Source organism: Spermophilus citellus (assembly GCF_964194105.1).
Source record: "Spermophilus citellus genome assembly, chromosome: 3".
NCBI lineage: Eukaryota > Metazoa > Chordata > Mammalia > Rodentia > Sciuridae > Spermophilus > Spermophilus citellus.
In genome coordinates, this window is record NC_138184.1 from 87,223,345 (window position 1) to 87,242,111 (window position 18,767).

The window sequence follows — 18,767 nt, forward strand, 5'->3', positions numbered from 1 at the left end:
TTTTTCCTATTTAGAATTAGTCATTTAGGTACAAAAATTGAAATTATTAAATATTTTTTTAAACTGCATTTATGATTTTATTTTTTAAGTTGTAGTTGGATATAATACCTTCATTTCATCCATTCATCTCTGTGTGGGGCTGAGGATCGAACCCAGGGCCTCGAATGTGCTAGGCAAGTGCTATACCACTGAGCCACAACCCAAACCCAAAAATTATTAAATCTTCAAGTATGAATACTCTGAGGCTTTTAATGAATTGTATCACATTATTTTCCAGAATAGTTCAAATCTATAAGCAGGTACTGCATTGTTTCATCTTCAAATATGGTTTATTTTTTAATGCAGTGGAAATTCCATGTGTGTCTGGATTTTTTTTTTTAAGTACTGGGTATTGAACCCAGGGGTACTCAACTACTGAGCCACATTCTCAGTCCTTTTTACAGGGTCTCACTGTGTTGCTTAGGGCCTCACTAAGTTACTGAGGCTGGCTTTGAACTCAGGATCCTCTTGCCTCAGCCTTCTGAGCTGCTGGGATTACAAGCATGTGCTACTGCGCCCAGCATGCCTAGATATTTTGAATGTCGTTCTATTATTCCAAAATTCCTTGGTACCTCTGGGATTGGTTAGAGAGAATTTGTGCACAGAAAAGAGAGCAGCAGTTTTACAGCTTTGGCTTCTGTCTACAAACACACACCTGGTATTACATGGACGCATCTATATAAATGCTTAGAAAGAACTACAGCTTTTCTCCTCTGAGGAACCCCTAAGCCTTCATAATCCTCAGTCAGTGGTCCTCACAACAATTGGACAAGTCATATTCTAAGATCCCAAAAGTGAAGAAGAGAGATAGAAAACAACTGGGAGGTGAAGGGAGGGCGGCCAAGAGTCACATTCTCCTGCATGACTCTGGGACTCCTTTTGTAGAACATAACCGGCTGCCAGTGAGAAGGAAGAACAGGTCAGTAACTTTCCAGGAGAGTCACTCTAGAGCTCATTCATGGTTTGTATTCATTCTCTAATTGATTTGGAGCTAGATTTGTTTCAAACTTGTTTGTTTAAATGTTCCTCTATGCAAACAATCTATTTTACTTGGGATGGTTATAATATCTTTATTCTCATAAACATTTTATACTAGAAAATTTTAAACATATACATAACTAGAGCACTTTGGCTAGGAGTGGTGGTTACAATCCCAGCAAGTCAGGAAGCCAAGACAGGAGGACCACAAGTTCAAGGCCAACCTTGGCAACTTAGCAAGACCCTCAACAACTTAGCAAGACCCTGTCTCAAAATAAAAATCAAAAATTAAAAGGACTGAGGAAGTAGCTTAAGTGGTAAAGCATCCCCTGGTTTAATCCCCAGTCCAAAAAAAAAAAAAAAGTAGAGTGATTTGTATAATTAACCCTTATGTACCCATCATCCAGCTCTGATGGTTACCAACTCATTGCCAAGCTTGTTTTGGCTATAACCCCACTAATGTTCAATTTTCCAATGTTACTAGGGATTAAACCCAGGGATGCTCTACCTACCACTAAGCCACATTCTCAGACCTTTTAATTTTTTTTAAATTTTGAGACAGGGTCTCATTAAGTTGCAGAGCCTGGCCTCTGTAGCCCTCCTGCCTCAATCTCCCAAGTAACTGAGATTATTTATGGGCATGTACCACCAAACTCAGCTTAATGTATTCATTTTAAGACTAAAGGTCTTGAGTGGGGCATAGTGGTGCATGCCTGTAATCTCAGTGGCTCAGCAGGCTGAGGCAGGAGGATGGCAAATTCAAGGCCAGCCTCAGCAAATTAGCAAGACCTGTCTCTAAGTAAATTATGAAAAAGGGTTGGGGATGTGGCTCAGTGGTTAAGTGCCGCTGGGTACAATCTCCAGTACAAAAAACCAAACCAAAACAAAAACACACTAAGGGTCTTAAAGATTTCAATCTTTACTTAAAAGTCCTTATGCCAGGAAGGGCAGTGTACACCCATAATCCCAGTAACCCAGGAGGCTGAGACAGGAAGACCACAAGTTCAAGGCCAGCCTCAGCAATTTAGTGGGGCCCTAAGCAATTTAGTAAGAGCTTGTCTTAAAATAAAAAAATTAGAAAAAAATTTTTGAAGAGCTGGAGATGGAGCTCAGTAGTAAAACACACCTGGATTAAACCTCTGGCAAGGAAGGAAAAAAAAAAGTCCATAAGACAGAACTGGGATGTAAAGAGTTTGTCTAACATGCACAAAGCCCTGGGTTCAATTCTCAGCGCCACAAAAAAAAGGGCAAGATGAAAAACTGTCTTTTTTTTTTTTTATTGGTTGTTCAAAACATTACAAAGCTCATGACATATCATCTTTCATACATTTGATTCAAGTGAGTTATGAACTCCCATTTTTACCCCAAATACAAATTGCAGAATCACATCAGTTACACATTCACATTTTTACATAATGCCATATTAGTGACTGTTGTATTCTGCTGCCTTTCCTATCCCCTACTATCCCCCCTCCCCTCCCCTCCCATCTTCCCTCTCTACCTCATCTGTTGTTGTTCACTTTTCTCCCCCTTTTTTTTTTATGAAAAACTATCTTGACCTTGACTTTTTTTCTTTTAGAGGTTCTAAAAGAGTGTAGCCTCCTACAGATATGGTTTATAGAAAAGAAAAGATAAACTTATAAATAAAATTAGGTACTTAGGGGCTGGGGTTGTGGCTCAGTGGTAGAGCGCTTGCCTAGCATGGGTGAGGCACTGGGTTCAATCCTCAGCACCACATAATAATAAATAAATAAAGTTAAAGGTATTGTGTCCGCCTACAACTTAAAAAATATTTTTTCAAAAATTAGGTACTCAGGGGCTAGGGTTATGGCTCAGAGGTAGAGTGCTCACCTAGCATGTGTGAGGTATTGGGTTTGATTCTCAGCAGCACATAAAAATAAAGATATTGTGTCCACCTATAACTAAAAAATAAATATTTTTTTTAAAATTAGGTACTCAGGAGGCTGAGGCAGGAGGATGGCTTGAGCTCAGGAATTAAGGACCACCAGGGCAACATAGCAAGATCTGTCTCAAAACAAAACAAATTAGATTGCATGTCCTTATTTGAAATACGGTGGAGATTCATAGCAGCAGTTGTAAATGTCTTAAAGCTCTCTTATAGAAGCTAATCAATGTCTTAGGGCTGAACTCGTGCATGGTGCCACCCCCACCCTGGCCCCTAAGAATTTACCTGAACTCCCTCTCTATCGCATGGGCAGATGGAAGGAGAGTCCCTGGTGGCTTCTTCCTCAGAACCAGCTGATGACTGGGCAGCCTGATGTAGTAAGTCGGGTTTGACTGCCCGTGATCAAACTGAAGAAGCTCCAACAGGCCTGCGAGTTAGAAAACAGAGCATTCCAACAGGATCTGGAGCCCAGGTTTGCACAGATATTGCTTTTCTTCTTCTTCTTTTTTTTCCTGTTACTGGGGATTAAACCCAAGGGTACTTTACCTCTGGGCTTCCCCACCCCTTTCTTAAACTTTTTTTATTGCATTATTTTATTATTTTTTTTTTAGTTGTAGATGGACACAATACCTTTATTTTATTTTATTTATTTATTTATTTATTTATTTTTATGTGGTGCTGAGGATTAAACCCAGTGCCTCACATTTGCTAGGCAAGTGCTCTATCACTGAGCTATAGCCCCAGCCCAAATTAATTAATCAATTAAAAAAATTTTTGACTTGCACATGGATGCAATGTCTTTATTTATTTTTGCGGGGTGCTAAGGATCGAACCCAGGGCCTCACTTGTGCTAGGCAAGTACTCTACCATTGAGCTACGACTCCATCTCCAATTTTGTTTATTTTTGTGATAGGATCTCACTAAGTTGCTTAGGACCTTGCTAAATTGCTGAGGCTTGCCTTGAACTCGCCATCCTTCTGCCTCTGCTTCCCAAGCTGCTGGGATTACAGATGTGAACCTGGCTCAAAGACTCTTTCTTTCTTTCTTTTTTTAAATATTTTTCAGTTGATAGACCATTATTTAATTAATTTATTTATTTATATGTGGTGCTGAGAATTGAACCCTGTGCCTCACACATGCTAGGCAAATGCTTTACCACTGAGCCACAACCCCAGCCCAAAGATTCCTTCTTTCTAATGAGTTTTGAATGGGGATCCAGATCCTCCCACTCTGGGAGGCGGGACAAGAAAATCACCTTCCCCTGGTGCCACAGCAACTCAGCCCTTGGCTCACCCTGCCAGTGGGGTTCCAGAATCATAGGCCACTACAGTGTGGTAAAGGCCACTCACTTGACACCATAATCTTTTCTCACTTTGTACGGGTGTCCAGTTCTCTCCTTCTTGCCAACTCCTGCCCCGTGAACAAAAGCACTTTAGTTTTGTTTATTAACCACAAGCACAGTCATGGCAACCCATCAGGCAAATGGAATGCTTTAGGCCTAAGAAAAAAAGTGCCCTTGTGGTGTCCCTTGCCTGTACTTGGCCAAGCCACATCTGACTCTGGAGAGACAGCTGAAAGGATCAAAGCAGAGGCCTTCACCTTCAGCTAAAGCTGCTTTCTGGAGATGCACTTCTCCACCCCACCAGGTGAGTTTTGTGGCTCCTTCACAGGCAGGTGAACCCAATTAGCTTGACAGCAAGATGAACCTTTGGACATGTATTCCTTTACTTGGTCAGGAGAGCAGGCTCATACAGGAGTTGGCCTGAGTTAGCTGGCCTGGTCACAACAAGCCCTTCAGCATTGTGGAAATACTACCAAGAATCTAGTCGCTGACCTGATGTGGAACTCCAGAAATAAAAGCCTTTTCTGAGGATCCACTGGGTGAAGCAAATTTTATCACCAAGTGAAAATTTCTTCAAAAGCCCACGAGATTCCTGTTTTGCTGAAGGTGAAATGTAAGTATCAAGAGACAGGCCTTTGAGGAGGTGGAGTCAACCTGTCACTTCTTCAAGTCACGAAGCTTGTAAATCACCTTCACAAAACAGGCTGTTGTTTCAAAAAATTAACAACAGTAACCCCCCTGTGCACATATGTACTCCCAAGTTCCCTGCTCCTTGCTGGCTGCTGGCAGGTGAATGCTGCTATGTGAAACTCTCAGGTGGATGATCAAGGCTTCTACCCAAGCAAAACTAAAGCAGCACTTGGACTTGGCTATTTTCCTCTCCACATTGATTCTCTGTTGCCAGTGTGTTCATCAAGGTTTGAAAGTGAAAACCAGACTGAGAGCCTTGTCTTGAAGAGTCACCCAAACATAAAATATTCCATACCTGTGGTCTGGGTCCCCAGCAAGCCCTTGAGGTACTTCTCCAAGGCATCTTTTGGAATTTCCATGTTCTTCCTCACAGGACGAGTGTTGGGAATACCCACACGCAATGGAAACCCCAGGAGAGCTTCCAACTCCTTCACTGCAGCCTCCGGGTCATCAACCTGGTTTCAGAGAGAATACCCACCATGTGCCACCATCAACCCTGCCTCTTCTCTGCCCCCTACGAGGGTAGTTCTTCAGTGGGAAATAATATCCAAGGAGCCAGGACATTCAGCTAACAAGGAACCAGAATGAGTCTCTTCTTCCATTTAATTCCTGACTACATTGTACTTAATTTATTTGTTTTTTTTTCTTTTTTATTTCATTTCTTTCTTTTTTGTGGTTGGAAATTGAACTTGGGGTACTTATCCACTGCACTACAACTCAGCCTTTTTGAAAATTTCTTATTTGAGACAAGGTCTCGCCAAATTGCTAAGTCTGGCTTTGAATTTGCGATTCTCCTGCTTTAGCTTGCAAGTCTGGAATTACAAGCATGCACCACCAGGCCTGGCTCTACCTTGCACTTTCTTTTTTCTTTTTTGGGTGCTGGAAATTGAACTCAGGAGCACTCAACCACTGAGCCACATCCCCAGCCCTATTTTGTATTTTATTTAGAGACAGGGTCTCACTGGGATGCCTAGCTCTTTGCCATTGCTGAGGCTGGCTTTTAAAAAAAATTTTTTTTGATAGTTGTAGATGGACGGCATGCCTTTATTTTATTTGATTATTTTTATGTGATGCTACGGATCAAACTCAGCACCTCAGACATGCTAGTCAAACGCCCTGCCATTGAGCCACAGTCCCAGCCCGTGAGGTTGGCTTTGAACTCGCAATCCTCCTGCCTCAGCCTCCAAGCTGCTGGGATTATAGGCATGCGCTACCATGCCTGGCTTCTACCTTGAACTTTCTACCTGCATGGAAGAGTGCTGGTTGAGTTCACAGTCTTCTTTGTGCCAAGAAGACAGAAGACTTTGGTTGCAGCATCTGCTGTGTCCCTCCCTGTGTCAGCTTTGTGATGGAAATTAAATGTAGAAAGCTGGTCATTCCCCTGCGATAGTATGGCTTCTATGCTTCACATCATGACCTGGGGAAACCCATGTGGCTGGTAGCTGCTGGCCCCCCACCTAGAAAAGATTACTCAGACAATATGAACACCACCCCAGATGTCTTATTTTGCCTTGCATCTCCTTCACATCTCTGTGCTCAAACTGTCTTCTTTGTACATGTCTGTCTTGCTCCGTGCTGACAAAACAAGCAACTAGTCACACAGATTACATAACTGATTTTAAAAAAAATGATGACTATGGAAATAAGAGGGAAGCCTGGAGCCACTACGGAAAGCTATAGCTGCAAGTGTAAAAAGATGGCATAAAGTGCTTGCACTAATTCTTGGTACATGGTAGGGCATTCAAAAACTGATGATGCTTACCTTAATGGTGTGAATACCAAGGCTGGCAGCTGCTTTTAGATTTGGGCCCAGATCGTCAAGAAAGATGGACTCAGAGGGCTGCAGGCCGAGCCGCGCCAAGCACAGCTGGTATATCCTGGGGTCTGGCTTACAGATACCTTCCAGGCAGGATTCCACCACCTGAGGGGGGACAGGAGAGAGCAATGGCCCTAAAGGTATAGCTTTCACAAGTATGCTGGCGTATTTTTTGAGAAAAAGCAGAAGGGGGACAGTTGAGATGCATTAGAACAACTTAGGAGTGTTAGAATATTAAAATGACATTGTTTGGGTAAGTTGAGTAATTAAAAAATTCTGGGTTACAACCTGGGGGCCAAACTCAAGAAACCAAATTTCTTCATTGTGGCCTTTACAGCCAAATGGCCTTAGTTTAATCATCAGTAAAATGGGAACAATAATAGCCATCTTACCTATCTTAGTGGTTATTGTGAAACTTAAGTGAGTTCCAAAATAACAAGGCAATTGCTAATGTCATATTTACAGAGCATTTTACAATTTCCCCAAAAGTACATTTTACCCATAGTACTGGAGGACATGTAACAGGAGAAATCACAAACAGAATCCTCATCATGTCTCAGGGACTGAAACACATGACTGCACAGTAGAATCTCTTGTGGAACTTTTCATAAATAAACATGCCAAGGTCCCACTCAGACACCCCTAACAACAATCTCCAGGGAAGGGGACCTGTGTCTTCACAAACTCCCAGGCCATGCTGATGGAATGCAGAGTTGAAAATCTTTAATCTCACCTGTCCAAAGAAGGGTACAAATACGCAGAGGAATAGACTAGAGGCAGGGAAATACCACTTTCTAGAGTCAAACCACAATATCTCTTCCAAGAATGGAAAGAAACAGAAAGGGACTCTGCTGGTGAAATATATAATACTTGAATTATCAGAGAAATTTCCTCCAGTGGGTTCTAGAGCCTTCCATGATTCTCATGGTATTTAGTGAGATGCTTTGCTATGGCACTGACTTGGGTTATCCACAGAGAATGGGCCAGCGGGAAGGGGCCTCCTGATCCATCACAACTCTGGAAGGCCCTGAAAGACTTGCTGCCACTCTGGACTTTGGAGTTATGCTGCTGTTGGTTTTAAGACATAAATAAGCATTTAAAGGGTACACAAATATAGCCAGGCACAAAGTGGTGCATGCCTCTAATCCTAGCTACTTGGGAGGCTGAGGTAGGAAGATCACAAGGTTGAGGTCAGCCTGTGCAACCTAGTGAAACCCTGTCAGAAAATGCAAATTTAAAAACAGCTGGGGATGTAGCTCAGTGGTACAGCACTTGCCTAGCACACACAGGCCCTGGCTTTAATCCACAGCACTACAAAAAATAATAATAATAATAACAAAACAAACAAACAAACACAAAAATCCAAATATAGCCAAACATGTTAAAATTATATCACAGGCATTAAAGGCTGGGATATGCAATTGGTGCAAATAATGTGCAATTTAGTAGGGGAGTAAATGAGTCCAGGGAAGGCAATTGAGTTTTATTGGACAGAACTGATGTAGGAATTAAAATCACAAAAACAGAGAACAATATAGTTGGTCTTAGAAGAAAAGAGGCCAACAGACCCATTAAGATGTGTGGGGGGACACAAAGGACTGTGTTAAGGTCAGCCTAAAGTTCCAAGTGGAAATGTAAAAGGGGTCTTTAAAGCAGAAGTTTCTTCTTCTTTTTGGTGTTGAACCCAGGGGAGCTCCACCACTGAGTCACAGCCCCAGCCTTTTAACTTTAGAGTTTGAGACAGGGTCTCACTAAGTTGCTTCAGGCCTCGATACATTGCCCAGAAAGTCCTGGAACTCAATTCTCCTGCCTCAGCCTCCCAAATCATTGGGATTACAGCATATATCACCACCTGGCACTACAGATTCCAACTCCACCAATGTTTGGCCTTGCTAAGAGCATGGTGAAATTTTTAAAACCCCGTTTCAACCTATGACATCTGAACCTAACTCAGGTTGGGGATGCAATGTTGCACCCTGAAGCAAGAGCACGGACCATGCTTCCCTTGGTTTGAATCCTCAAGCTTACCACGTCAAACTGTTTCTGGTCCACAGGCAAAAAACTTTTCCCATTGGGAAGACGAAAATTATTGCTCAAGACCGCGGTCTGAAGGCCTTTTGATCGAATTTGAGAGATGGCCTCAGTCATCACTGGGAACTGCTTCGCCACTTGCTTACTTGTCAGCAGAGAGAAAAACGAGTCCACGGGCACGGAGGTCTCTGACTGTGAACAGGAGAGGAGGGGAGAACCAGTGGTCAGGAAGAGTGAGGGCCAGGCATGACCCACAGGAAAAAAATACTGATTCCTGGCTTCTTATGGCTCTGTGGTTGACAGAGCCCAGTTCATTTACTTGCTGCCTGAAGGAACTGAATCGTTCAGCTCCTCTTTGGAACTCTGTATGGGAGTTTTTGGTGGTGGTGTTTTTTTTTTTTTTGGTGGGGAGGGGTGGTACAGGGGCTTGAACCCAGAGATGCTTAACCACTGAACCACATCCCCAGCCCTTTTTTATATTTATTTAGAGACAGGGTCTCCCTGATTTGCTCAGGGCCTCACTAAATTACTGAAGCTGACTTTGAACTCACAATCCTCCTGCCTCAGCCTCCCAAGTTGCTGGGAATACAGGCGTGCCCACCATGCATGCCTGGTTTGTTTTTTTTTTTTTTCTTTGAGACAGCAATGTTGCTATGTTGCCTAGGATGATCTCAAACTCCTGGGCTCAAAGCAATCCTCTTGCCTAAGCCTCTGCATGCCTGTCTACAAATGAATGTGTATTATAAGTATTTATGTATGTATGTATGGTACTGGGGATTGAACCCAGGTGCCCTCTACCACTCAGCCACATCCCCAGCCCTTTTTTAAACTTTTTATTTATTTATTTATTAGTTGTACATGGACACAATGCCTTTATTTTGTTTACTAATTTTTTATGTGGTGCTGAGGCTCAAACCCAGTGCCTCCTAAGTGCTAGGCAAGTGCTCTACCACTGAGCCACAACCCCAGCCCCTTTTTTAAACTTTTATTCTGATAGAGTCTTGCTAAGTTGCCAAGGTTGGCCTTGAACTTGTGATCCTTCTGCCTCAGTCTCTTTACTCGCACAGATTACAGGAGTGTACCACCATGCCAGTTAAATGCAATTTATTTATTTAAAAAATTTTTTGGTTATATGTGGACCCAATGCCTTTATTTTATTTATTTATTTATTTTTATTCAGTGCTGAGGATTGAACCCAGTGCCTTACACGAGCTAGGCAAGCATTCTACCACTGAGCTATACCCTCAGTCTTGCAATTTATTTTTCATGATGCGGAAGGCACTTAATAATTTTGTATTATTCAAGCCTTTACCATTATAAACCTTAGTTTCTGGTTAATTTTGTTGTTTTAAAATTTAATCTGTGCAGATTTTAAAAACTCTTACAATGTTTCAGAATCTATAAAGGCCAGTTTGCTATTATATATATATATATATATATATATATATATATATATATAGACACACACACACACACACACACACATATATATATGCATACACACACACATATATACCTTATACATATCTAACAGCTTTATTGAAATATAATTAACATACCATACAACTTTCCTATCTAGAGTTCATAAGCCAAAGGCTTGGTGTTTTTTGTTTTTTTTTTTTTTTTTTTTTTTTTTTGTGGGTGTGTGTGTGTGGTGCTGAGGATCAAACCCAGGACCTTGTGCATGCAAGGCAAACACTCTAACTGAGCTATATCCCCAGCTGAAGGTTTGGGTTTTTAAAAAAATTTTTTTAGTTTAGATGTATTTATTTATTATCATGTGGTCCTGAGGATTGAATCCAGTGCCTCAGATGTGCTAGGCAAGTGCTCCACCACTGAGCTACAATAACAGCCCATAAGTCAAAGGTTTTTAACGTATACACAAAATGATACAACCATCACAATCAATCATAGAATATTTCATTACCCTAAAGAGAAACTCATACGCATTAAGAATCACTCCTGGGGGGCTGGGGATATAGCTCAGTTGGTAGAGTGCTTGCCTCACATACATAAGGTTCTGAGTTCAATCCCCAGCACCACACACACAAAAAAAGAATCACTCCTCAAGCTGGGGTTGTGGCTCAGTAGCAGAGCATTTGCCTAGCACGTACAGGGCCTTGTGTTTGATCATTAGCATCATGTAACAATAAATAAATAAAATAAAGGTATTGTGTCCAACTACAACTAAAAAATAAATATTAAAAAAAAAGTCACTCCTCACTTTCCTCCAACACCCCTAGTCCTAGAAAACCACTAATCTGCTTTCTCTATAGCTTTGATTATTCAGGACATGCATAGAAATGGAATCAAATAACATGCCATCTTTCTTGACTAGCCTATTTTACTTACCATAATGCTTATAAGTCTCAGTCTTTGTATTTTTTTTAATTGTGGGAAAAATGTATAGCATCCAATTGGCCATTTTAGCCATCCTAAGTGTCCAGTGCAGGGGCACTGCTGTGCTCACCACCATCCAACCACAGGACTGCTCTTACTATTATATTTTAGTACAGCTACTTCGAAAGTTACATGACTTCATGCAAATAAAAAGCTTAGGACAAAGCACTGCACACAGAAAATGGTCAATACTATTATTCTAGGGGCTGGGGCTGTAGTTCAGTGGTAAAGCACTTGCCTAACACGTGTGAGGCACTGGTTTGATCCTCAGCACCATATAAAAATAAATTAATAAACAAAGATATTGTATGTCCCTCTACAACTAAAAAAATTTTAAAAAAAATTTTTTTTAGTTGTAGGTGGACACCTTTATTTTATTTATTTATTTTTATGTGGTGCTGAGGATTGAGCCCAGTACCCCATATGTGTGAGGAAAGTGCTCTGCTGCTGAGCCATGATCCCAGCCCCCTAAAAAAATATTTTAAAAAAATTATTATCATTCTATTAAGCTTTTGGATCAAAGCCATTATGTGGAGGGCTCCTGTTTCAATATCTGCTGGAGGGGTTTAGAGTAAAGAATGTTTTTATTTATTCATATATGAAGTTAAAATCAAGTACCTAGGGACAGACTTAGTAGATTAAAACATGATGGGTTATTAGGTTTTCACTTTATTTTCAGTTTAATCAAGTTATGGATGAATATTGCCAATTGCTCTTCAAGGCAAAAATAATAAAAAGAAATGCAGGTATATATTCCACTTACTATTTCAAAGCAAAGTCTCCCAAATTCTTTTAAGAAATCCTCTGTTGTTATCTCTCCTCTCATAAATGTCATCCAGGGTCCATTTTCTCCACCTTTGATGAGAGCTTTTAATATAGTTCCAGAAGGAATACGATTCTGTATCTCCCATTCTGTAAATAGAATATACAACAGTGAAATACATCGAATAATGGCTGGAGTTCAGGGGAATTATCATACCACTTCCTATGGTATCACTCTGATGCCTATGTAAATGTTATCTGTAATTTAGAGAAATACACGAAATACTAAAACTTCAACCTTAGATGGCTGGGGATGAAGCTCAGTGGTAGAGCATTTGCCTAACATGCATGAGGCCCTGGATTGAAACCAGCACCAAAGAAACAAAATCTCAACCTTGGACCTTTGAAGGAAGAGATACTAATTTATATGACAGAGAACACAGTGCTGCTGAGCCTCAGGTCCTTAGCACTTGAGATGACCTTGAACACAGCATAGATTCTCTTCTTTGGTCTCTCACTGGCTGGACCATACACATTAGGTTATTTACCTGGTCCTAGCACATCTAAAGAAGTATACATAGGAACAAACCAGATTTGGACAGCAACCCAAACCCAACTCTTCATTTTGTAAGCTAGAGTAATTCTTTACAGCAATGTAGCTGATACACTGAATCAGTCACTTTGGGTGAAGCTGTATTTGTGGAATAAATAAGAAAATTTCTGCTCACAAAGAGGAAAGGCAGTAGATGAATCAGCATTTGTGTAGTACTGGGAACATCTTTTTTTTTTCCTTAATTTTTATTTTATTTATTTATTTATTTATTTATTAGAGAGAGTGAGAGAGGAGAGAGAGAGAGGGAGAGAGAGAGAGAATTTTTTTTTTAATATTTATTTCTTAGTTCTCGGCGGATACAACATCCTTGTTGGTATGTGATGCTGAGGATCGAACCCGGGCCGCACGCATGCCAGATGAGCGCGCTACCGCTTGAGCCACATTCCCAGCCCCCTGGGAACATTTTAATAAGTGTTGTTTTTTCTCCTTTGAGGTTTTCTGTTTCTAAGTAATACAGTTTCTAGGGGCAATATGTGTATTTTGAAATAAAGACACTGTCTTTTTTTTCCTAATAAAGTAATACTTGTGCATTAAAAATATCTAAGACAACATAAAAAGTTATAAAATGAAAAAAGAGTGAGACACAGTGGCACAAAACCCCCAACAACTTGGGAGGTGAAGTCAGAAGGACTGAAAGTTCACTGTCAATTTCAGAAACCTGGCAAAACACTATCCCAAAATACAAAATTAAAAAAGGGCTGGGACATAGCTTAGAGGTAAAGTGCTCCGGGTCCACTTCCTAATATTGCAAAAGAAAAAAGTAAAATGACAAGCAATCTTATTTTTCAGAAATAACCAATGATAATGATATCATGTATGTCCTTTGAGAACAGTAAGACTATAAAAACTCAATATAGATCCAGGTGTCATGGTACATGCCCGTCATCCCAGCAATTCGGGAGACTGAGGCAGGAGGATCACAAGTTTCAGATCAGCCTGGGCAACTTAGCCAGACCGTGCTTCAAAATAAAAAGGGATGGGGATGTAGCTCAGTGGTAAAGCACTCCTGGGTTCAATCTCTAGTACAAAACAAATCAAAACAAAACCCATCAATCCAAAAATATTTCTGTAATTTTAGAGCTAAACTGCATGGCCTTTTTCATAGTCTCAGATTTGGCAAGTGTGTGGGGAAGTCAGCACCTTCACATATTGCTGACAAAGCATAAACAAGTATAACCTCTATGAAGAGCAGTTTGGCAATTTCTGCCAATATTTTAAATGTGCCTACATTCGATACAGTAATTTCACTTCCAGGAATTTCTTCCAGATATATTTAGAAAAATACACAGTGATAACAAGGCTGTTTGTGCAGAACTGCTTCTAATTAAAAAAAATGGAAGGTTAAATGTATATTAATAAAGGGCTTATTAAATTAATTAGGGTAAATCCACCTAAGGAATACCACATGGTATGTGTGAGATGTTAAAATGTATAAACTAAGAGTCGACAAATAGGTCTTGGGGCCCAAATCAATTTCCTGCTTGTTTTTTGTTTATTTTGGTTTACTGTGGTGCTAGGGATTGAACCCAGAATCTTATGCATGTGAGGTAAATGCTATACCTCTGGGCTACACTCTCAGCCCTCCTGTTTCTGTAAATAAAGTTTTATTGGAACACAAGCACACTTATTCCTTTACTATTGTCTACTGATGCTTTTTCACTATTGTAGAGGTGAGTAGTTATGACACAGACAGTATGGCTTACAAAATGCAAAGTCTATATAGCCCTTTATAGAAAGAGTTTGCTAACCCTTGAACTAGACCTATGCCTACTGATATGAAAAAGCTGCAAAAGGCTAGGGCTGTAGTTCAGTGGTAGTGTATGTTGTACTTTGCATGAATGAGGCCCTGGTTTGATCCTCAGCACCATTAAAAAAAAGGAAGTAAGAAATAAATTGGCAAAATAACTATTACAAAAAAAAGGTACAGAATAGTCTGCAGAACATGATCCAATGCATGTGGGCACATATACATGTTTCACACATACCCTTATATGGCAATGTGTAGCTAGACAGACACATGAAAAATTTTAAAGGATAAACAAGAATATATTCACAGTGGGCTGGGGATATAGCTCAGTTGGTAGAGTGCTTGCCTTGCATGCACAAGGCCCTGGGTTCGATCCCCAGCACCACACACACACACACACACACACACACACACACACACACACACACATTCACAGTGATACCCACAGAAGGCAAGAAGGCAAGAACCTCCTGGAGAAGGGTAAAGGTAGCACAGGAAGTTTCCTTTGAATATATTTAAAAATATGTTTTAGTTGTCAACAGACTTTTATTTTATTTATTTACATGCAGTGCTGAGACTCAAACCCAGTACCTCAAACATGCTAGGCAAGTGTTCTACCACTAAGCCACAAAGCCAGCCCTCCTTTGCATTTTATTCTCTTTTAGCACTAAGAATTCAATAAACGAGAGTGACATAACTGAATTTTAATATGGAAAACCATTAAATTAAATCCCAATTTTACACATCACAAAAATAAATTCCCAAACTGGGTGTGATGGTACATTCCTGTAATCCCAGTAACTTGGGAGGCTAAGGCAAGAGGATTGCAAGTTTGAGGCCAGCCTCAGCAACTTAGCAAGGCTCTAAGCAACTTAATGAAACTGTGGCTCCGAAAAAAAAAAAAAAAGCAGGGCTGGGGATGTTGTTCACTGGTACAGTGCCTCAGGAGTACAAAAAAATAAATAAACTTTAAAATAAATTCCCAAAAAATAAAAAAAATAAAATAAATTCCCAATAGATAAAATACACAACACTTTAAATTTAGAAAATAACATAAAATATGTTCATGAACTTGAAGAAAAGAGTTTATCCAAGACTCAAAAAGCTCAACCCATAAAGAAAAAACACAAGCTGTGCAAGGTGGCATACACCTGTAATCTCAGTGACTGGAGAAACTGAGACAGGAGAAGCCCAAGTTCAAGGTCAGCCTGGCAATTTAGGAAGACCCTGCCTCAAAATAAAACAAAAAAATTAAGTTTATATAACAAAACAAAAAATAAAGGGACATACAGTTGTACAGTTGTAGAGCACTTGCCTAGTGTGTCTTGGATTCAATTCCCAACATGAAAGAAGAAAAAAAAAAAAAAAAGAACAAACAGAACAAAAGTTTGGTATGGCAAAGAACATTACATAAAATCAACACACACCACAGAAGGGAAAAATATTTACAAACAATAATTGATGAAAAGTTATTATTGCAAATCAACAAGAAAAATGAATAATTCATAGAAAAATAGAACCAAGTGAGCAATAAATATACTAAAAAATGCTAGGCATGGTGGTACATACCTGTAATCCCAGCAGCTCAGGAGGTTAAAGCAGGAGGATCCTGAGTTCAAAGCCAGCCTCAACAAAAGCAAGATGCTAAGCAACTCAGTGAGACCCTGTCTCTAAATAAAATACAAAATAGGGCTGGGGATGTGGCTTAGGGGTCTAGTGCCCCTAAATTCAATCTCCAGTACCAAAACACACACACACACACACACACACACACACACACACCATAAAAGGCTCAACCCCAGTGACAATCAGGGAAATGAATATAAAACAACAGAAAAAAAAAAGAGGTAGAACTGTAGCAAAAATGAAAAAGTTTGATCTTATCATTATGCTCCCTGAATACAATGTTAAAGAGAATTTTTCTCTCATATGCATATTAATTTCATAGCAACCAAATAGTTCAAATTGAAGCGGCAAGCTTTCTCCAACAGCCAGACAGCAAATGTTTTAGGGCTTGAGAGCCATAAAAGTTCCTGTTGAAGTTACTCAACCCAGCCATTATAGGGCAAAAGCAGCCAGGGATAATGAATGATCTGGCTATATTCCAAAAGAAATTCATTTTTATAGACACTGAATGTGTCTATAAATCTCACACAGTATGTGTGAGATTTTAAAATGTATAAACTAGAATAAGGGCCAACAAATATTTTGCAGTATTGGAGATTAAACCCAGGGCCTATGCATACTTTGCAAAGCACTCTTATCACTGAGCTACAGCTCCAGCCCCCTTATAAATTTTTAATTTGAGACATGGTTTCACCAAGTTACTCAGGCTGACTTTGAACTTGTGATCCTCCTACCTCAGCCTCCCGAGTATCTTGGATTATAGATGTGTACCATCACACTTGGCAAAATATTGAGTACTTGTTTTGATATCTTCCAATTATTTCAAAAGGTAAAAGTCATTCTTGGATGACAGGTAATTTGGCCCAAGGGCCAGAGTTGACTAACCACCATCTTAAATGTTAAAAAAAAATGTAAGTATAATTTTTCTTTTTTTTCTTGGCGGGGGATGGGGTGGGTGGTAGCAGGTATCAAACTCAAGGGCATTAATCACAGAGCAACAGCACTTTGCTGGTGTACAGGTACTGGCATTCTACATGAAGGAGAAGGGCTGGGTGTAGACTAAGGGAAAAGTTTCCAACTAGTTCAGTAAGGCTTAAAGGGATCTGACCTCTTTGCATATGGAAATTGACTAATTCCCCAGAGCCACATCATACCCAGTTTCAGTTCTTCTAGTCAGTTATGAAAACTGGCTTTTTATTTTTATTTTGAGACAGGGTCTCACAAGTTGCTTAGAGCCTTGCTAAATTAGAGCCTGGCCTCAAATTTGTGATATTCCTGCCTCAGCCTCCCAAGCCACTGGGATTACAGGAGCCTGCTACCATACCTGGTTTAAGATGTAATATTTGGGCTGGGGTTATAGCTCAGTGGCAGAGTGCTTGCCTAGCATGTGTGAGGCACTGGGTTCAATCTTCAACACCACATAACAATAAACAAATAAAGTAAAGGAATTCTGTCCATCTAAACTACAAAAAAAATTTTTTTTAAAGTATGTAAGATTTAAGCTGGGACAGTAGATTAATCACAGAGCACTTGCCTAGCACGTGCAAGGCCTTGGGGTCAAGCCCTAGAACCACACACACACACACACACACACAAAAAAAAAATTAGGCGTGATAGCACACACATATAATCCCAGCTATTTGGGAGGCTGAAGCAGGAGGATCACAAATTCAAGGCCATTTAGGAAATGAAGAGAATATTAAAAGAGCCAAAGTTGGACTGGGAGTGTGGCTCAGTGGTGGAGCACTTGCCTAACATGCTCAGGACATGGGTTTATCCCCAGTACCACACACATTGACAGAGTGAGATAGTAAATGAGAGCCAGTACCAGGGTTCCTAATGCTACAGAACTGCATCCTAGTCCCAGACATATACCTGGGCTTTTGTGGAAAGAAAGAAAGAAAGGAAAGAAAGGAAAGAAAGGAAAGAAAGGAAAGAAAGGAAAGAAAGGAAAGAAAGAAAGAAAGAAAGAAAGAAAGAAAGAAAGAAAGTTCTATTTTGTTTCAGTTCCTGTTTTGTTAGGATTTCTAAATCTTGAAACCCAAACTGAACTAATTAATGTAAGTTGAACAGAGAGGAGAAAGAAGGAAAACCAGGGAGGGCTTGAGAAACAAAAGTTAACACTGTAAGGGAGGTAGCAGAAAAGGTTGTGATCCACTGGGGAATTTCATTCAGCATTCAAGATTTCAGTAGTACTGTTCCCAGGGAAAGGTAGTTAAATTCTCATCAAAACTATAATAACCACGGCAGCTTGTTGTTTACTGAGAAGAAGGGATGAGCTGAGCACTCTGTGCTATGCCAGTGGATTATTTCATTTAACTCTTCCTCAAATCCCAAGGAGGTTGGTACCATTATTAATCTGAATTTAATGATGAAAAAACTAAAGACTCAGAGAAGTTGAACAATTTGCCCAAGACACTCAGCCACTAAGTAGTGCTTGGAATTTGATTCAAGGGTCAGTGCACTGCCCTCTGGGATATGCTGCTGCCCAGATGTGTCTCCCCTATCCCCTCTCACCATACATACTTCAGCCCCCAAGTGAAAAAGAATGAAAAGCTCACCTGCAGCCACACTGGCTGGAGAAGGAATGAGAACTCCGCCCATGTCAAAAATCACCGCTCTGTAGGTGCCACCCCCAGAATGTGTCCATCGGTGGGTCCTCTGCTGCCTGCACTGCATGGACTTCATGAAAGCTGCTCTCCATGTCCAGGGGAGACAGGAGGACTGGAAAAGCCTCCTTATGCACATGTTGAGCTCAGGCTGTGTGAGAAGAAGGCACAGGGCACAGCTTGACCTCATTACTTCTATGCAGGCCCC

General features: G+C 40.4%; 1 protein-coding gene across 2 annotated transcripts in view; it reads right to left on the bottom strand.

The window, feature by feature from the left end:
• The window catches only part of ACAD10 (acyl-CoA dehydrogenase family member 10), a 54,549-nt gene that overhangs the window by 29,657 nt on the left and 6,125 nt on the right, over window positions 1–18,767 (bottom strand). For both annotated transcript variants that reach the window (XM_081283395.1, XM_081283394.1), the window contains exons 2-7: window positions 18,512–18,710; window positions 11,966–12,114; window positions 8,800–8,994; window positions 6,718–6,876; window positions 5,251–5,410; window positions 3,209–3,350 (exon numbers count right to left, since the gene is read on the bottom strand). In XM_081283395.1, the coding sequence (XP_081139521.1) occupies window positions 3,209–3,350; window positions 5,251–5,410; window positions 6,718–6,876; window positions 8,800–8,994; window positions 11,966–12,114; window positions 18,512–18,698 (992 nt within the window). In that variant the 5' untranslated portion in view covers window positions 18,699–18,710. The remainder of the gene's footprint in view (window positions 1–3,208; window positions 3,351–5,250; window positions 5,411–6,717; window positions 6,877–8,799; window positions 8,995–11,965; window positions 12,115–18,511; window positions 18,711–18,767) is intronic.